The sequence below is a fragment of the Trichophyton verrucosum genome (genome assembly GCF_000151505.1).
Source record: "Trichophyton verrucosum HKI 0517 chromosome Unknown contig00019_1.f1.exp, whole genome shotgun sequence".
Taxonomy (NCBI): domain Eukaryota; kingdom Fungi; phylum Ascomycota; class Eurotiomycetes; order Onygenales; family Arthrodermataceae; genus Trichophyton; species Trichophyton verrucosum.
This window is the reverse complement of record NW_003315622.1, coordinates 113,361-133,067: the sequence shown is the minus strand read 5'-3', so window position 1 is coordinate 133,067 and position 19,707 is coordinate 113,361. Positions and strand designations below refer to the sequence as shown.

Sequence of the window (19,707 nt, the reverse complement as noted above, 5' to 3'; positions counted from 1 at the left end):
AGCGACATCCATTTATTATTTTGTTTTATTTTGTATCCTCTTTTTTAATCATCTACTCCTCGTCTTCCTCCTCCTCCTCGTCATCACCCTTCTCGGCAGCTCTCATCTTCTTGCGCTTAACGCGGCCAGGGCGGCCACCACCAAGAGGAGAGGTGAGGGAGAAGTCAATGTGCTTCTGGGAGTCAAGACGGACAACGAAGGATGGGACGTTGACGATTTGCTTGCCGACACTATTGATAGACGTTAGAAATAGCCCAATGAGATATGCATCAGTGCGACATGGATGCGTACCGGATGTGTCTCTGTCTGATAAGAACACGGGCATGATGGATGGACTTGGCCAATCCAAGTCTGTAGACGCAAGTCTGAAGACGGCGCTCCAAGAAATCTTCAATCTTAAGAGCAAGCACGTAATCGAGCTTCATGCGGGACTCGTCGAGGACACCAACACGGACAAGTCGTCGAATCAAGGCGTTACCCTCGAAAAGACGCTTGGGATCCTTCTCGTCAAGAGTGAGAAGCTCACTGCAGCCACTCCTTATTAGTCTCCACCTCCTGATATCACTGGTACCATAAATTCCAGGGAATAACCATACCGAGCAGCACGACGGATCTTGGACAAAGTCAGGTTGACACGCCACACCTCACGCTTGTTGCGGAGGCCATATTCGCCGACCAGCTTCAATTCGGAGTCACTAGAAATAGGCGAAAATGCGCAGGTTAGGAACAGTTCGCACCAACGACATAAGCAAAAGCAAGCTAATTGCTCAGTGGCCGGGAAGTACTAACAGACGAGCCGACTCGAATGCTATCAGAAAGAGAACACATTAGCACTTCAGTCGAATACTTTTTTTTTCCTGCAGAATATTCAAATCGCAACTTGGAGAATAGCTCAATACTTACGACGACGTGGGACCTTGTAGGTCTTGGAGTATGCGCGCCTGCAATGAACACAGACATGTTAGCAACGCATCCAGCGCCCTCAATCTCTTCCATCTCTCTTCGTCGGGGGGACATCAACGTACGGAGCCATGGTGAATTAGTTGTCGAAGGCTGAGCTGCACACCAGAACTTGTCGATGCGAACAGGAAGAAAACGAAGAAACGAAAAAGTTCGCGAGGTTTTTTTGGGTGTTTCTGGAGATGCTGACATAAGCGGTCGCTTCTCCCGTTTGGGCGACTAGTTAGGGCTGCAGCCCTAGCCGCCCGAAAAGCGCACGCTAAGCGAAAAAGAAGTTTGCGACGTCGAAAGACAATCTCAAGCAGCGCAGCAACTTCACCAGGCTCGACAAACTCCCAGCAACGACACAACCCTTCATCCAGCCGTCAAGATGGGTCACTCAGCCGGTTTGAGGGCGGGCACTCGCGTACGTTTTGGCTCCGGCTTTTGTTGCGACTCCGTGGGCGGTACAGGGGAAGCTGACGATGTGTTGAATAGTATGCCTTTTCTCGCGACTTCAAGAAGAAGGGTGTTATCCCGCTGTCCACCTACCTGAAGACCTACCGGTACGGGCCCTTTCGAATGATGTGTATACGGATGATATTGGCGGAATTGCCATGCTGATTCGATACGTCTCTAGTGTCGGTGATATTGTTGATCTCAAGGTCAACGGTGCCGTTCAGAAGGGGTTAGTTGACCATCAATTCCACCCGTGTTGATCCAAATCCATTCGCCTCGATTATACGACTTTCTGGTCCGAAAGAATATGATGAGCATGAGAAATAAAATAATAGAAGAGGCGGAAGATCCAATGATCGAGAAATGGAGAAGGATAATTCGATAGTAGCACCTGGTTTACTAAAACGTTTCCGTTTTCTAGTATGCCACACAAGGACTTCCACGGAAAGACCGGCGTCGTATACAACGTCACCAAGTCCGCCGTTGGTGTCATAATCTACAAGCGCGTCGGTAACCGATACATCGAGAAGCGAGTGAACGTCCGCATCGAGCACATCAACCACTCCCGATCCCGAGAAGAGTTCCTCAACCGTGTCAAGGAGAACGCTGTCAAGAAGCGCAAGGCCAAGGAGGAGGGTGTCCATGTCCACTTGAAGAGACAGCCCGTCGGTCCCCGTGAGGCCAGAGTAGTGAGCCTGGAAGGAAACGCCCCAGAGACCCTTGCTCCTCTTCCATACGAGACGACCATTTAATTTAAGAATCCAAAAAACGAAATTATTGAAAATACCACTACCACACGTTTTTCTCTCTGCTTGTCTCAAATTTCAAAAGCCTGGGTCCAGAGGGGGTTTCTCTTGTTCTATAGGTTTTTGTTTTTTCCAAGGTCGTTCCAAGGAGCATAGGAAAGGATAACAATGTACCTTTCTCCCTTGTCGCTGCAACGGACGTACCGGAACCATTACTCCGGCTATTAATTGGGAATAAGGCACTCATGATATACAAGGCACTGAGCCATTTTAACGATTTGACCCTCTTTCCACCGGAGTACACTATGGCTGTCATTTTCTCTACCAGCGTAATTGTACGGCTTTCATAATAGCCCTTTCATGTAGCTTTTGGAAGGCATTAAAGTGTAAGGCTCTTGGTAAATATAAAATTTCTACCTCCAATAATCAAGACGCAGCAGATAACATGGAACCCGTATAAAGAAGTGTATTGGCTTCGCTTCATCAATCGTCCCTCGTCTTCAGACCATGATTATATGCCAAAGGAAATGAAAATGAGCAACCCTAGCAAGGCAAATATTATCATTAAGTAACCGGCCAGTCATGGTTCCTCGTTTTCAACATGAAAACTCGAACTCTTAACCAGCTCCACACAGAAATCGGCCCATTCAGTTTTCTTTTCATGGGCTCCAGCACCTCCAACCTCGATAATCTCTTCCTCGATATGGTCTTCAATGAACCGACCGTATTTTCGACGGTACTCGGACTTGACTCTTTCCAAGTGATGTGGCTCCCAGTGCAGACGGACTAAGCGTGAAATAAGCAGCTCAGCACGGTCACGCCCAGTGCCAGACTCTGTGATAGCCTGGTGGATGAGTAGAGCATCTCTCATGGGCCGGTTACGAACACCGTTTAGAATATGGCCTAATGTCTCTCCCTATAAGGTAAAAATAGAGTCAGTATACGGCTGGTGAATAAAGCAAAGAAGCTATACGTACCACCAAGTTTCGAGATTTCGAGAGCATAGCCCTCGTAAAGTTCTCCCGATAAGTCATCTCATATGCTTGCAACACTTCCCGAAGGTGCGCATTACCCCTTACTATGATAATCTGTATCATAGCAGTCTCGCCTCCGTCTCTTGAGGTCACTGCACGATGCAAGTCATAAACATCCCTGCGAACCAAGTCAACGTTCAAGGGCGCGTTGTCAGGCTGTCTCTTCTCCTGCAAAGCAAGTAGAATAACAACGCGGAACTTGTCTGCTTTGAGCTCAGTCTGCATGCACAACTCAAGGTTATCCTGATATCTCTTGTCGCGGAAGCAAGCCTTGATCTCCTTGATTTCAGCATTGGGTCTCCCAATAAGTGACTCGATAAGGAGTTCATGCCGAGTACGGCTCGATTGATACCAGAAATTGGCCCACAGAGCTTCCGACTCCCACTGCCCCAAGGCAGTCGCATAGCATACTTTACCAAAGTTTCCGGGGACCACCATCTTGATATGCTTGGCCATGTTCACCCCCTTTCTGGTCATGACCCTTAGATTCTTGTATGCGCCACGAAGATGCAGAATCTCATCAGATGTGAGGTATGGAAGGATCTTTATCAATGTTTTAGCATTGATTTTGGAATGATTAAGGGCAGAATGGACCAGTTTCGCGTCATCCTTGGGGTCATAGACGTACACCTGAGCTTCCTTAGGTGCAATCTCCTTGATCACGCTCGGGCCTAAGCTGGTGGACAATCTCCTACGGATTTCAAGTTCCAGGCCAGGATCTTCCATCTTTTTCTTGTCTTTCTTACTTCTCTTGCGGCCTAAAGTCCTGCTTTCTTTACCGTTGAGAGGCTCCATGTCTGACAAGGCATCATCCCCAAGGGATGTTGGCCATTGAATGGGGGATATACTTTGGTATGTACCCTTATAAGGCTCTAGGAGTGGGCTGGCTGGAGGGTTGGCACCATCTGGGAAACTGCCGGGTATCTTCATTTGGTTGTCAGGAGCTAAGTTCAAGTTACTTGGCTTGCTGGAGACAGTTTGACGACGCGGCTTTATTTCTAGATATGAAGGTTGCTTCGGCTGGGTAACAGGAGCCGGAGCATATTGGACTTTGCTAGGATTTGTAGCGGCAGCAGCGGCAGTAGCAGCAGTAGCAGGAGGAGGAGCAGTATAATTAGAGTTAGTAGTAGTAGTAGCAGCAGCAGTAGGTGCGGGTGTCTGGGTGGAATATCTGATCTGTGACGCAGGTACAGAATACTGGTAAACATCTGGCTTGCTGTATGTTTGCTTTGTAGGTATATGTCCAGTAGAGGTTGCGCATTTATGTTCTGGCTTCGGGCCCAATGTCTGAACAGTAGCGGGCGTTTGACTGTATTGTGGAGGTACATATCGCGCAGCAGGAATGCTAGGATACTGGGTAGTGGATGTTGCCGGGCTGGCGACAGTTGCCCCTGGTATCACACTGGGAATAGGGCGAGTATAAGTTGAGGTCTGCGGGCGGGGAGGCAGCTCTGGGGCTGTCGCCACTGGAGCGGTGGAAGCTACCATAGGCTGTTGCTGCAGTTGGTAATACTGGGTAAGATTGGCATATATATTTGGCACCTCGGAATGATTATTGTGATTATCATTATGTGGTTGGGGAGCTGCAGCAGACTGTTTCTCAGCTGTTGGTGGAACATAGCCTTCACGTTCACATTCGGGGATTTCAGCCCATGCATTGAGATCAATGTCAGATGGTTTCTCATCAAACTGGCGGTCCTTAGTATCGGATGATGGGTAAAGCTGCGACTTCAGCTTTTCCAGCGTACTGCTTAGTCCAAAGTTCTGTGTCTTCTGTATCATAGGAGGCATCTCGTCTCGAGGAGAGGAGCCGGCGGGCGCAGGAGCTTGTTCTGGCTCAAATAAACTTCCATGTCGCGGCGATTCCCTGGTTCTACTGCGGGAGTACCGTCGCCGATCCGCTGTATACTCCTTAGTATACTCATAGCTGGAGTCTGAATCATATGTCACCTTTGGGTTTGCCGGGCGCCTGCCACGGGATCCTGATCGTGACCGCAAACGACGGTGATGGTTTCTAGCAAGGGGGTAGTCGTAAGGTTCACCATATGCCAGATGGTCATCTTCCGACTCTGAATAGTATGCTGGCTCATGTAGTCGGGATGGCCGTGGCGAAGGATAAGCGACAGCCGGCGGCTTGGTGGCCGGAGCAGCGTCAATATCCGAGCGAGAGTCGTAAATGTAGCTTGACCGCTTGCTCTTGGATGGCTTCGAACTAGAAGAATATCTATCCGTAGGAGCTAGTGCATGCTCGTCGGAGAGATAGTAGTGATCGTTTGGTACTTGCGTAGAGTACTTTGAGCTCCTTGATGGCCGATATCTTTCATCATCGGACGGGGAAACTTCTCGATACTGCGTAGACATGCGTCGCGCGCTTGTCCGCCGAGAGACTTCGTCTTCATACGAGTCATAGTCATAGTACTTTTTTGACGGTTTCTCCCTCTCCCTAGAAGGAGAGGCCCTGCGAACATGGCTATGGCTGCGGCTATGACTGCGTTCAGTGTGATCGTGCTCACGGCCGTGTCGCGATCTTGATCGTTCTCGAGACTTAGACCTCGATCGGTAGTACTGGTCAGGGATTCGAAGCGACATGGCTGCGAGATATTGGCGAGCTTCAACCAGCCAGTTCCTCCGTCACAGAGCAAAGTAGAGGTGCCTTCTGGGAAAATAATAGACCTCCGAAAGCCGTAGGATAAACCACAAGCAGCCAGAATGGTGTAGCTCCAGAATGCAGAGTTGAAGGATTGTGAAGGAAGCGAGCCAGCGAGAACTCGTTTACTAGTGAGCTGCACGAGCCTTGCGAAGCGGGTTTCAGCCGCTTTGCACGACCAAGCAACGGCCGCTTGGCCCCCATATTTGCTTAACTCTGGCCTGCACGACGCTGGCGCACATTGGCTGGTCACGCAGGAGGTGCCTGGTGATGGCTGGGGGGGTCGCCCGCTCGTCGTATTCTGTATCCATGCGATTGGCTGTGCAGGGATATGGCTGCCCTGTCAATGTCCCGAGGTTTGCGAAGCCCATGCCAAAAATAAAGGAGAACGAAAACTCGTTCACTGTGCAATTATTATATATATCTTAAGTCCAAGAAATAAGTGAGTAAACTCTCCGTCATGAGAGAGAAAAATGCCAAAAAAAAAAAAAAAAAAAAAAAAAAAGNNNATATGCGCTTGTACTCCGCATGCGCCGATCCAAAACTGCGGTTCCAGGAACTGCCCAGCTTCATAAAATGGTCATGACAATCATAGCACCAGCACCAGGCTTGGTCATAAAGACATTAGTTATACAGTACATTACTCTCATCGATCACAAGGTACCGGAGGAGGCTTCGATTTTACCCTCTTTGATGAGCCGATCCCTCATTTTTGCTTTGATAGGCACGTTGGCCATGCCCTCGGTGAGCGGACGACCAGTCCTGAACCAAACGTAAGCATTAGCCAAACGGCTCCTGATCGGAGAGAATGAGCAGGAACTTACATCAAATCGTCATAATGCATCTGGGCGCCTTTATCCTTGATCTGTACCTGAGTTCGTTTGCTCAGTATATTCCCAGCCATGGAATCTCGCCTCTTTATCTCAGCCCAAGAAGGCCCACCACACACTTCAATCAGCTCCCTCAGGCACGTTTCCTCTTCAAGTGACCAGGCTCGCCGAGGAGCCCAGTTTCCTGCACGCTGAACTTCAGCGTTTACAGACTCAAACCGTTGTGGTGGAGGAGCAGTGGTTGAAGGCGACCTAGTCCTAGTGGCCGCCCGGCTGTTGTTTGTCCTATCTCCGCGATAGATTGAACCTGGGGTAGGTCGAGGAGGTGCCGCAGCACTTATAACACGGCGTTTCTTGACCGGGCGATTATCGGACTCAAACTCGTCATCATCGCTCTCAGACTCGTCGCTGCCATAGTCCAACGCTTCGGCACCACGCTTCTGCGGGCTTGATACAGGAGCTGCACTGGCGCGTGGGCTTGGAGAGAAACTGATGGGAGAGACTCGATGTGCATTCGCTTGTCGGTCTATAAATGCTCCAAGTTTTTTGGCCACTTGCTTCGATTTTCTAGCGATATTCCCTTCTTCAGAAAGTCTCCAAATATCCGCTGCTGAGAGAGGAGGAAGCTCTTCTGATCTACTGTTGCTCGGCCCATTTTTCCGCGGTGATTCTTGGGTTCTGACACCTGGTGTAGGTCGAGGCGAGGTGTTTTGCAAAGGAGGTGACTGCAAGCCATCGCCAAGCACCTCGTCGTCAAATAGAGAATCCTGAACTGGAATCAATTGTGTTTCTGGTCCTTCTTTTATCTGGGGCACTGACGGAGCAATATTTGTCCCATCTGCAGGTATGCCAGATGATGATTCATCCGTGGCCCCGATTCCAAGGAGATATCTGATCGCAGCTTTTCTCTGAAACCGACGAGGGGGATGGAGGGCTGGACTTGCAGGAGCTTGTGGAGCATCTGTTATCTCTGTAGAAGTAGTCTGCTCTGACATAGAGGGAGCATCTTGCACTGGCTCAGTCGCCAGAACTTTCTGAAGCGCTCCCTTCCCTCTAAATCGCCGACGGGGCGGAGTGATTGGATTTTCAGGAGCTTGGAGTGGCTCTACTAACTCTGCAGTATTGGCCTGCTTTGGTATAGAGGGAGCATCTCGGGCCGGCCCAGCCGCCAGAACCTGCTGAAGTGCTCCCCTCCCTCTAAATCGTCGACGGGGCATAGTGGTTGGGCTTATGGCGGCAGGGGGCTCTTCTCTGTCCTCTCGTCGGATTTCCATGGTTCTATCCGGCGTGGTGTTCCTCTCAACAGGAGGCTCCACTTCCTCGATGGTAGGGTCTGATATGGGTTCCATCGGGTTCCCTGAGCCGAAGCTAGATCTTTTATCCAATTCAGATTGTAGTATTTTCATTGCTTCTGCAACCGGTATTTGTGAGCGGAGCTGCTGATCAATAGCATTTACACGCCGTCGAATCCAGTTCGCAATAGAGACGATAAACTCAGACCATGGAAACCTAGCTTCTAAGCCTCCCTCTTGTACAACCAATTTTCGAATGAGGTCAATTCTCTCTTGGACAGCTCCATGGAATTCTTCGGGTAACTGATCATCCTCATCCATTAGACTGTCCATTTCCCAGCCTTTTAATTCAGTATTAACCTCACCGAGCGAAGGGTTATAAAACACATCCGCAAGCAACTCTTCCAGTTCTGAATACTGGCCTGGGGAGCCAGACAGTAAGCTTGAAATGAAACGTTGAGTACGGAGCTCAAGTCCTATCTGAAACGTTTCTTTCCGAAGGCCATCATCTGCAGAATTTCTAGAATCTCCAAGGGATCGTGAGTCCATGAATGCCAATGGGAAGCTGTCGTCCACTGTCGCTGTTAATGTAGTTAAACGTGGATTGATAAGATCTAAGGCTAGTTGTGCTAGGTTGGCTTTCTGATACACTCCTCGAGACTGCCAGTCGAGTTTTTTTATTGAAGATAAGGCTTTGACAGATCGATCAACAGGAATGAAGTTTGCTTTCGTTATGCATTTCTTTTGAGTCTCAAAGGTCACTTTAGTACGGTTGAGCCTGGCGCTAAATTTGGGTGTTTGGAAGTACTTTGAGATGTTGGCATAAGAGATTCCTGGGGGTGCCAAAAGATCCAGGGCCTTGGTTGATGCATTAAGGAGGTCTGGGAGGGTATCAAGCAAGAGATGAAGGTCTGGTTCATCGGTTTCATAACCCGACTCATCAGTCTGGAGCATAGTAGTTCCTGAGATGTTGCCATGGTCCGTGTGTGATTCGGCAACATATGTTTGACTTATATAGGACTGGTGGTTAGGAGAAAACTCGATGCCAATCCTTGGTCCATCAGCACAATCCTCCGTAATAGGGGAGAGATCTGTGCAGCCGTTAGGTTGACTCTGGCATATAATAACCAAAAGAAAGGTGCACAAGGGTAAAATGGAGCCAAATACTCACTGTTTCTCCCGGTCGAAGCGTCAGAGGCCCTCGGGGTCTTAGGAACAGGCTTCTGGCCGCCAACTTCATCTCTCTTTGGTGGCAATGAAGGAACTTTGAAGCTCGCCGGTGCCGGGCTCTCCCCAAGCTCCCGACTGCGGCTTCTAGTTACCCGGGAGCTGGTTCCTTGCGCGCGTTTAGCGGACACGGAGCGACTTTTTGGCGGTTGGCTTTGCGTAGTTGGAGTGACGGCACTTCTTGTTTGAGCCATCGTATTCTTCAGCCTAGAGCGCCAGACAGGCCACTAACAAGCAATATATGGGAATATACGTTGTACAGTCATAAATGCACAAAAGCTGACGCTCGAGTAATAGATATAACCAGCGACATCAGGCTGTTGGAGTTGCGGAGTTCAAAAATATTGAGGTTGGGGGCGTCGTCCAAATAAACAACGACAAACGCTAAACTGTTTTAGGAAGGCTACATCACGTGTAAGGGCTATACCGCATTTGTAACCCTAACCCTAACAGACCCTAAACCCTAGTCCTAAACTCCGAGATTACTTCGGAGATAAGCCATATATACGTATCACTCGAAAAGAAGCGACCTAATGCGGCAGATTAATGTTGGACATTCAACTAGTTAACCAACTAGCTAGTTAACTTGTTAATTAGAGTATGTGACTCAGTAGTTAACTAACTAGTTAATTAACTCGGCAAATAGGGTCGAAGCATTTATAACTAATGGTTATGTTTAATAGATAGCTTGGCTCGTGGTTCAGCAGCTACATTGACCGACTACCTCTTGGAAAACAACATCTTTGTTCTGAGCTACAACCCTGCAGATCTGATGGCGAATGTTCGCTGGGTCAAGCTCAGGTCTGAAGAGCCACCGGTATGGCTTCGACTTCAGATACGTCTCGCTGCCTTTTTCGACAACTACAGGGGAGAAACACGGTCTCGGCGAGTGAAGCGTCTTCCATTCAAGAGAATTATCAAATTCTATAGTCGCCCTATAGAGCTTGAAGCTTTACAATATATTCAAAAACATACCACCATTCCAATTCCCCGTGTGAGAAAAGTGTACGACTATGGCGGAGAGAGGCAGCACATGGTCATGGACGCGATAGATGGACAGACTCTCGACTCCGCTTGGCCGGGGATGACTGACGAGCAGCGGGAAAACGTTGTTCAGGAGTTTACGGCATACGTCCAACAGTTACGGAGCCTTGTTCCGCCCAAAGAAGGGGCTGTCGGCTCGAGTCTCTTGGGGCCTGGCTATGATCATCGACTCGGAGACCGTCTTTTTGGCCCTTTTGATGACATTTCCCACTTTCACTATTATGTCCGACGCGGCATGCCCCTCGAGTCTTGGGATGAGTCCGTTAAGCAGGTTCATGGCCGTTCAAGGTCGTATACTATCAAGTATGCGCATGGAGATATGTGCCCAAACAATGTGCTGGTCAAGGACGGAAGGATTGTTGCAATCGTTGATTGGGAGTTTGCGGGATGGTATCCCGAGTACTGGGAATATACTAAAATTCACTATGGCTACCGACCATACCGTGAGGAATTTTTCAATGCTCTGGAAAAGACGATGACCACGTATCCAGAGGAGCTAAAAGCTGAGACTGCTATTTGGCGAGTTTTTAGTACTTTTCACTATGACGACCCAATTCCTGACTACGTACCGAAATGGGAGGGCAGCCTTGAGGAAGAATCGGTAGGCAAATCACCTGAGGGTGGTTTATCGGCGGAGTCAAGAGAAAAGGCTGATCTTCACTCTGGGTCAAGGCAAAGTGGACCTGCAGAAGAATAACTTTGTACGGAGTAGTGGTAAAACAACGGTGATGTCAGGGGCACTGCAGCCAAGATCAACCCTCGAAGAGACGTTTTTTATGTGTTGGTGATGAGATGTGATTCGTTTCCTGTTGCACAGATTCTCCATGCATGGATTCGTGATGTAGTTATGTTTATGCCGGTTCGGTGCTTTTATCGATAGCTAGCTGAGCGACGCCTGGGATATGCGGGACGGAAAAAAGGGGAACTTGTCCACGGCTCAGGGACTCGCCACGGCCGCCAACAAACCAACACCAACGGGTGGATCGAACATGGGCTAACTGGCCGCAGCAAGAACGAAGAAGCTCCTCTTTAACGTCTCATCGCAAGGCTCTTGAAACCTGGCCCCTAGACTCGAGGTGTTCTCGTTGCACATCCCACAGGCCATTTTTTTCCTTTTTCCCCACAGCTTGCGCGACCTGACAGCTCCGACATCCAGCCAGGAAACAAACCCGGACCCTGGTCGGTCTCGCTGGGCGGCTTCTCCGTGGAAAAGAACCCCAAACGAGCCCAGGAAAAAGGGGGCTTCCATGTCTGATAAGTTTTTGATATTTTTGATATCGCAAGAAAAGAAGAAGAAGAGTTTGCCAAGACTTTCGGGCGGTCGAGGCCCTCGCTCAGAGCACGTGAGCTGGACAGCCCCCCGGGCCCCCTTTGAAGAAGTCGTCGGCGTCGGCGTCCAAGGTCGACTTCAACTTCAACTTCAACCTCATCTTCACCTTCAGCGCCATCTGAGCCTTGCTGCGACATCGAGATATGCTGTGCTAAGACCCTGATTTACGCTCATTTGCATTCGTTTTCCTTCTCGTTGCTCTTCCTTTTTCGTTCTGTTGACCGGCTGAGTTTTCTTTTTTTCTTTTTGGGCTGACGCTCACCCTTCGTTGTCGCAATTAACTAGGCATCCCGACCCCAGCTTCACTATCAACACGACCCTTCAGCCTAATAACGCTGTTCGCACAAGGCTTGCTCTTCTTTTGGCGATCTGGAATTGCTTGACCACCACAGACCGATTGCTGGAGGAATTCAGCTTATCTCAAAAACCGCAAAACATAACGACACATTGCCTAATTAATCAAGCCGAGACCTGAAGCAGCCCAACATGCGTGTCCAGCCTTTCGTCTCGTCCGCCCTCCTCCTCCTCTCTATCTCTACTGCTATAGCCGGCCCTGTATCGAATCCAGATGCGAAGAAAAAGGAGCCGTCTAAAGGTACTCGGGAGTCAGACTCTTCAAAAGACGTGGCGGACACGGTTTCCTCGGATGACCCTGCAACCTGGGAGTTTAACAGCCCCTTTGACGGGAAGGATGGCAAACCGCACGCCGGCCCTTTTGTAGAGACAAATGCAGAGCGAGGACGTAAGAAGTCGTCCAAGAATGGTGGCTCAAAGCAGGAGGATGAGGAGGATGATACCTTCTCAGAAGACACCGAGCATATCGCCCCCGACGGGACCAAGATTCCTCACTCAAATGACGGAGTAATGGATGATAAAAACCGTTCGGGGCCCAAGGAGGGAACCACAGGTACAGAGGGCGGAGTGTCAGCGAAATCCAAGGGCAAAGACCCGAGCACCAACAGGAAACCGGACTCTCCCAAGGAGTTACCTCCACTTCCCCATAGTGAACAGACAAAGATTCCCGGGCAAGACGACCAGCCAGAGGATAGTGACGATGAGAAGAAGGGATCAAAGGTTCTGGAGGTAGGTTGGACCTTTGACTATGTTTTGCTATGCCACTCTTGCTTTGTTCTAACATTTAATTATCCATTATAGAAACCTGACGATCTACCCGAGTCTCCTCACTCTGTTTCCTCAGGGAAGTCAGATAAATCTCGTGGGCCTGATCTCTCTACGAAACCTGGATCTTCTCGTTCCCCCGATACCAAGATACCGTCGAAACAACCTGGCAACGAAATCATTCACCCCTCCGACTCGTTCTTCCTTTCGCTTACCATGATTGTTTTCTCCGAGATTGGTGACAAGACCTTCCTTGTCGCTGCGCTTATGGCTATGCGCCATCCTCGCATGCTCGTCTTTTCTGCCGCATTTAGTGCACTCGCTGTCATGACCGTTCTCTCCGCCGTCCTTGGCCATGCTGTTCCTACCCTTCTACCAGCTCACTTTACCAGCGCTCTTGCATCGATACTTTTCTTCGTTTTTGGCTTTAAAATGATGGTTGAGGCACGAAACATGTCCCCAGATGAGAACGTCAGCCAGGAAATGAAAGAGGTTGAGATGGAACTTGAAGAGAAGGAACATGAGCAGCTTCGCATGGGCCGCGGCCGCTCCGGCATCAGTGCCTATGCGCTAGAATCTGGCCATGGGGGACTCCCACGGAAGAGCCGCTCTTCCAACCATATGCTCCCCTCTCCAGAGAGTCTCTCCTCATCGTCGTCCAGGGATAACTCTCCATCTCGCGCTAACACTCTTGCAAACATGATGTCTGGTGTTAGCAACCTGTTTTCGTTCCTGCTGAGTCCCGCTTGGGTGCAAACTTTTGTCATGACCTTCCTAGGAGAATGGGGAGATCGAAGCCAGATAGCTACTATCGCCATGGCTGCTGGTGCTGATTATTGGTGGGTTACCTGTGGTGCCGTTATTGGTCATGCGCTTTGTACTGCTGGTGCAGTCATAGGTGGACGAGCGATCGCTGGCAAAGTCAGCATCCGAGTTGGTATGGATATCCCTCTAGTCTCTATAACGTGTCTATCAATTCAGCTTCTAACATGTTCTCATAGTCACCTTTGGTGGTGCCGTCTGCTTCATCATCTTCGGCCTTCTCTACCTTTTCGAATCTATATATTAAGCCTGGCCACCTGTCATCACAGGCCAAACACATATCCTTCGCACTCATGAATTATTACTCTTCTATAATTTATTTCCTCTTCATCTATCTCATATCTCGTACTTTGTCTCCCTCACGAACTGATTATATGCTCCAGGAATCCCTTTATACATCTCACTTTCCTTCCCCGTCTATATCAAATAGCTTAATGGCGTACCATCCATTCTTATTGTCGTCTCTTTTCATTCATTTCTCATAGCTCTTGTTTGAACTCTTTTCTCCATGGTTGGCTCTCCTGTACTCTTATTTTTGCTTCTTGGTTTGTTGTTTTGGCTACTTAGCATGCATTCCTCGCTCTCCTACCTCACAACCCTATTTCTCTTTATGGCCCTCCCAATATCAATTCGTTATAGGCCAGGCCGGATATACCAGCGTTATTGCTTTTTCTCTCCAACTTTTTGTCTACCAAATCTTTCCGGTATTTTTTGCTGATGTTTCCCCCCAAAGGCTAGTTATCAAAAGATAGATGGATATGGTTCCCCCCCTTCCTTTTTGCAATTATTATGAAAACAGGTTGGATACCGCTACCCTTATATGCTAATCGAATAAGATACTGTTAATCCATGCAGTTGATGTGTTGTCAAGTCGGAGTGAAATTGACGGACCCCTCTCTGTTGGCATTTTGAGCAAACACCAATATTGGCATTCCGATATTGGTTTCTTCCATGTTCCACTTCTCACCTTGATATCAACGGAGGATGCCGTTTATTTTATCGCTCCTGATTCCTACTAGTGTCCTGCTAACTAGTAGGGGCTAAGCAGACATCAACTGCCCAACTCCTTTTCACCGAGATATCTACTCAACCAATTCCCCTTCACCCGTTACCACCAACAGACAACAACCATGGCACAGCTTGAAGTCCCCAAACAGCGCTCCTCTGGAAGTCCCAAGAAGAAGGCAGAATACAGCAAGGAATTTCCCTCTTTCTCGTCTTCTTTCTCATCCTCAAGTTCCTCCTCCTCCCTCGATATACCTATCATCTTCAGCGTGTTTTATGGCAGGCCTCAGCGCGCCCCAACTTCTCAGTCAACGTCTTCAACGCCTTCCCATCCGCTTAAACACGTCTCATTTGAGAGCAAAATCAACGCTGCATTCATCGAACACGCTCGAAAGAAGACCGAAGAGCCACGAGGCCGAATATGGGAACGCCGCAAGCATCGACGGGAATGTGATTCAATTCAGTTCAAAGAGATAGCGACCCTAGCAAGTACACACCATGACCAGATATTGGAGCTGTGGGGGAGCAAACACTGTGCGGTCTGCGACAATCAGCCAGCAACAGCTGTCCTTTATTTGCCTATTTGCTGCACTTATGATGGGTATTATACTCTCGCAGATGGGGACAGATTGTTTGGGCTGATGCTATCGATTGCAAAGCTCGTAGCAGAGCTTGACTCCGATGTCAAAGTGCGTTCGGCCATCGGAAGCAACGTTCATATGCCATACATCAACGGATTAGCCGTGCCAGTATGCTCAGCGGAGGACAACTGTCGAAAGGAGGCCAACTTGGAGGTTGCGAGGTTTCTAAAGGCTTTTGGATTCGATGATACCCCAGCTCCAGAAGAAATAAAAACTGATGATAATGACTATGATAGCGACGAAAGGACAAAGGACGAGCAGAACCGCTCGGCTGGGCCGCTCCTGCACCGTCGGTCGACTTGTAGCTCCAAATTCGCCACGGATATGGCTATGTTCCGGGATGCAATCGAGGCAGATGAATGGGAAGACGACGACGTTACTGATAGCGGCGATGAGGCTGTTACAAACGAGCCACCTGTTCCTAGTATTCCAGGTCACAGTCCCACGAGAATGCACCTGCACGAGCGAGTTCCTTTACGATACACGGTATTATGCGGCCAGCCGATACTGAACCGGAGTCAAGGCGCAACAGCGACTGGGGTCGATGCCGGCCGTTTAACATGTCTTGTGTTTACTTCTCGATGGGAAGCCGGGCTTCTAGAATCAGCTGCAAATGCTAGCCACGATCCAGAGCCGTACCAGATGATAGCATCTTTCCACGAACGATTCATCATGGCATCCGCTGAATTCCGTTGTTGTATTTGTCCGAAGCGTGTGTTGGCAACGACGTTGGTTCACTGTCCGATCTCCTTTAGACGTGATGCTGAAAATTCTCCTTGTAACCAACCCCATCGACAGTCTATGATTAGGCTACTACAGTATACGAAAGGGAAGTGGAACTACCCCGAGACAAAAGCGGCGCTAGGATACGACGGCGTCTGGCATATTGACGACTTCGTTGTGCCAATATGCCAGGGTGGGTCTGTATGCGAGGAAACGGCGAGGATTGCAGCGGCGCAGTTCATTGATGGGATACTCGCAACGGGTGATAAAAGATGTTATACTGGTCTAATGCCGGACACCGATCTCCTTGGGGCATTCTGGGTTGAAAATGGGGGCAAAATACCAAAGTTAGTAGTGGAAAGGATAGGATTGGGCCTGTTTACTGACTCACGTAGTCGGAGGAGCCCTGGAGCAGAAGTAATATTAAAGAATAAGCAGGCTATCGAAGCTATCAGGCGCTCTGTTAAGGCCAAGCGAGATAGCATCAGCTCACCGGAAGGGTCTGTGGCCTTCGTTCCTAATGACAATAATAATATAGATAACGACAATTGTCCACGACCTCCCGAAAAACTGAATGAAGAGCTTATCCAGGATGGAGGGAAGACCTACACGTATTCCCTTGAGGACGAGGATGCGATGTGTTTCGCTGAGGCAGAGGAAGGGGGTATACCGACTTGGGGTGGATACCCGCTCAGTGAGGAATCAGCCAAGCTGGTAGACGCAGGCCTGCATGAGTCTGCGTTGATGAAGCCTATGATTACGATGGAGGTGCTTAAGACGTTGGAGACTACGAAGGAGTTTATCAAGGGGCGTTATGGTCTACAAGAAGGTGAGGATGAAGCTGATGACGAAGTTGAGGAAGTGGATTCAATGACAGACAAAATGAATTCTTGATGAAATACGGGGTCTCCTGTATTCGAACGCATACGAATGAGCCATAGCATATTCACCTCCATGATCATAAGCAAAGCGAATAGATATATTTACCATTTTTTCCCCCTTTCCCTCGTGCCTTTCTGAATATCCAACCAAGTAAAATACATACCATCACCGTAGTTATATACAAGGGTTAAAACGGATTAAACCGACACCTAAACGCCAATGCCAGTCCATGACATACAATGCACAGCGGAAGACAACAAGATAGCAGTGATGAAATTAACAACATTAATCCAAGGCCCTGAAAATATCAGAGAGGTCCTGCATGCTAAAGGCCGAGCCTGGAAGAGGAAGGTCGAGAACAGGTGGATGTTCGGATACGACCTTTATGGCCTGGGGAACCTCGGGCGAAGACGGAGGAGACGGGGTAGAAACAGCCGAAGTCGCTGATGTTGGGCCAACCGCAGCAGCTCGGGCAGAGGTAGCAGTCACAGGTGGGCGCGGAAGGCGAGGAAAAGGGAGGTTGGAGCCAGGAAGCGTCGGGTAAGACGGTCCTGGATCGGGACGCTGATGGGCCTCGATGATGACCCTAGTTACCGCCCGGTGGACACCAGGGCGATATCCTGCGGGGCCCTTGTGCGGCAAAATAGGCCCGTCCGGTCCTTCGATGATCCTGAGCGGGTGTACACTATCAACTGGAGGAGCAAGCTTCTTGAGAGTAGGGAGATAATCATTCTCTTCTTCATCAGAGGCAGACTTCATGAGCTTGTCGGGAGTAGACTCCCCAGCTACTTCCTCTCCAGGTGTCTCATCATAGGCCCGCTCCTCTCTATTTTTCTTCTTCTTCTTCCTATTGAAGAGACGATTGGAGAGTTTGCGGAATGGGGCACTTATGGACAAGTTGATACCCTCAAGAGCCTCTACATTGAAGATTTCGTCGATGTCACGGGCGCGCGTCATCTTGATATAGACTAATGTTTGTATGTTTTCGATGTGATTGTTTTTTGAAAACTCTGCTCTTGATACCAGGTAGGTAGTCTAGGGTATATCTTTATAGACGAAGCTTAGGTGGTATCAGTCATACTTGAAAGAAATAAACAAAAGATGAAAGGAGATGAAGGATGTCAGGTTGAAAATTACAGGAGAAGAGGAATTTTATAAATCCCTTCTCCTCGCTCATGATGGATGTTGTCATAACGAGCCATGAGATGGTGCCATAGCTAGAATCCAATGCTCCCAAGAAAAAAGTCGATGACATCTTTGAGCGCGTATTTCCTGGGAGCGAAAAGGGGCGGCGCTGGATAGAACCATGGTAGAGCATCGATGCATAATATAGCAATGAGGCTCAACTTTGTAAGCTCTTTCTCTGCATATTGCATAACATCTAGCACCTGGTTCAACTTCCCCATGGCAGCGTTCGGATTGCTCTGGGAAGACCTGATGAACTGGACGCAATGTGTGCAAGAGCGTCCATATCGACTTCATCGGCCACTTTCTGGCTTTTCCCGGTGTCTTTCCGGCAGCATGAAGTCGTGGACGTCATTTTAGGGTATAAGTTTTTAGCCATGGGCGGGAACCACGGCTTCACACGAAAACTTTGGTACCGTCTCACATAATCGAGTAGTTTAACTGTATAAACAACAACTTTTTATATAAATGAGGTAGTGAGTGACGATTGCGACTATGTCGGCAGGATATAAGGTTGCAGCGTAGCTTAGCAGATGTGAAAAAGATAAGGGAGACGGGGGAGGGAAGGACGATGATATCGATCCCGAAATCTGTTCCCCATAGTCACCTCGTGCAAGCTGGTATGATATCATAGGCTGCCCCTTCACCGTGCGCAGCACTAGCATTAAAACTGAAACAGCCTTCATGTTGATTGTGTATCTCTGTTATCGCGAGATGCTCGGTCAGTTATTGCTTTTGGGAGCTGCATTCCATAACTTGGGGACAAAACGGGACTCCTGATAGCTAATTAGATGAACATAACCCGTCCAGCTGAGCAGGTGGAGGTGTACATCCCCCACAAATTGCTACATGCCCAGAAGCCTGAACACTCCACACTCGGAGGGCTAAATAATCAGACAACAAGAAGCGTTATCGTGAGTCTCGTAAAAACCAGGTTGATCGCAGCAGCCGCCACCAAACCTCGCAAACCTCGCGGTCCCGGTGGCCGCCACGAACGCGGATCTCAGCTGCACCCGTCGGCTCTGCTTCCTCTCAAACACGACCAACTCTAACTGGGCGTCCAGCAGACGGAAGGAACAAGAACTAAGCTTGTCGATCGAAGCAACAGCCCTTTTCACTCCTTTTCGCAGCGTTAGCCAACGTCCCATGCGTCCCCTGGGGGTCCCTAACGCCCTTGGCGACAACATAAAAAGGGCTGTTAAGGCTGCTCGAGCACTGCATGGTGACGTTATGATATCATCGGACAGGTCGCCATTGGGCAACGAACGGCTGGTGGAGGGCAGCCATCCGGGTTCCCATGTGCAGCGGCCGTCTCCAGCGTCGTCTCTTTTGTCTTGAAGTGGCCTCGAAGCGGAGCCGGGGAACAGAGATAGCGAGGGCAGAGGAGAGACATTCGCGGTGGCCACCAGCATCCACGCGTGCGTCCTCCTGCGCCAAGGGGCAGGGAGGGGACGCCCGATACGTCAACTCTCGATTCCCGGGCCACGAGCAGCGCAAGCCACCTGCGAGGAGCTGTAGCCGTAGTCGTAACCGCAATTCGGGCTGCTACATAGCTAGTCAACTATGTATCTTATGGGTTGTTGTCTGTAGAAGCTGAGGTGAGGTTGGAAAAAGCAGCGCGAGTGACTTCCGAGGTACTTCCGCTTTGGGCTAAGGCTGGCGGGAGCGGGAGGTACTGACTAAGTCGCGGGTCACATGGCCGGCGTTTTTTCTGGGTCCAGCAGCCGCCAGCGAACGACGACCGACCTCAACGACGGACGGGAGACGGGACAGCAGCATATA

General features: G+C 49.4%; 8 protein-coding genes across 8 annotated transcripts; 4 read left to right on the top strand and 4 right to left on the bottom strand.

Annotated features, from left to right (window-relative positions):
* Positions 1-52: 52 nt before the first annotated feature.
* Positions 53-1,152, bottom strand: TRV_00254 (uncharacterized protein; the record flags this gene model as incomplete). The annotated part of the gene is made up of 4 exons (XM_003025568.1): positions 53-230; positions 292-525; positions 597-695; positions 848-1,152. The coding sequence occupies 4 exons, from the start codon at positions 1,150-1,152 to the stop codon at positions 53-55; spliced, it is 816 nt and encodes a 271-aa protein (XP_003025614.1).
* Positions 1,153-1,556: 404 nt separating this feature from the next.
* TRV_00253 (uncharacterized protein) lies at positions 1,557-2,150 on the top strand (the record flags this gene model as incomplete). The annotated part of the gene is made up of 2 exons (XM_003025567.1): positions 1,557-1,627; positions 1,820-2,150. The coding sequence occupies 2 exons, from the start codon at positions 1,557-1,559 to the stop codon at positions 2,148-2,150; spliced, it is 402 nt and encodes a 133-aa protein (XP_003025613.1).
* Positions 2,151-2,724: 574 nt separating this feature from the next.
* Positions 2,725-5,539, bottom strand: TRV_00252 (annexin ANXC4; the record flags this gene model as incomplete). Its single annotated transcript, XM_003025566.1, has 2 exons — positions 2,725-3,060; positions 3,122-5,539. The coding sequence occupies 2 exons, from the start codon at positions 5,537-5,539 to the stop codon at positions 2,725-2,727; spliced, it is 2,754 nt and encodes a 917-aa protein (XP_003025612.1).
* A 939-nt stretch (positions 5,540-6,478) lies between these two features.
* TRV_00251 (MYB DNA-binding domain protein) lies at positions 6,479-9,368 on the bottom strand (the record flags this gene model as incomplete). Its single annotated transcript, XM_003025565.1, has 3 exons — positions 6,479-6,587; positions 6,650-9,038; positions 9,119-9,368. The coding sequence occupies 3 exons, from the start codon at positions 9,366-9,368 to the stop codon at positions 6,479-6,481; spliced, it is 2,748 nt and encodes a 915-aa protein (XP_003025611.1).
* Positions 9,369-9,946: 578 nt separating this feature from the next.
* On the top strand, positions 9,947-10,915 carry TRV_00250 (uncharacterized protein; the record flags this gene model as incomplete). Its single annotated transcript, XM_003025564.1, has 1 exon — positions 9,947-10,915. One exon carries the CDS (start codon positions 9,947-9,949, stop codon positions 10,913-10,915), a length of 969 nt encoding a protein of 322 aa, XP_003025610.1.
* Positions 10,916-12,034: 1,119 nt separating this feature from the next.
* TRV_00249 (uncharacterized protein) lies at positions 12,035-13,736 on the top strand (the record flags this gene model as incomplete). The annotated part of the gene is made up of 3 exons (XM_003025563.1): positions 12,035-12,631; positions 12,704-13,604; positions 13,669-13,736. 3 exons carry the CDS (start codon positions 12,035-12,037, stop codon positions 13,734-13,736), a joined length of 1,566 nt encoding a protein of 521 aa, XP_003025609.1.
* An 883-nt stretch (positions 13,737-14,619) lies between these two features.
* TRV_00248 (uncharacterized protein) lies at positions 14,620-16,752 on the top strand (the record flags this gene model as incomplete). Its single annotated transcript, XM_003025562.1, has 1 exon — positions 14,620-16,752. The coding sequence occupies one exon, from the start codon at positions 14,620-14,622 to the stop codon at positions 16,750-16,752; it is 2,133 nt and encodes a 710-aa protein (XP_003025608.1).
* A 273-nt stretch (positions 16,753-17,025) lies between these two features.
* Positions 17,026-17,995, bottom strand: TRV_00247 (uncharacterized protein; the record flags this gene model as incomplete). Its single annotated transcript, XM_003025561.1, has 2 exons — positions 17,026-17,775; positions 17,822-17,995. The coding sequence occupies 2 exons, from the start codon at positions 17,993-17,995 to the stop codon at positions 17,026-17,028; spliced, it is 924 nt and encodes a 307-aa protein (XP_003025607.1).
* Between the last annotated feature and the right edge of the window lie 1,712 nt (positions 17,996-19,707).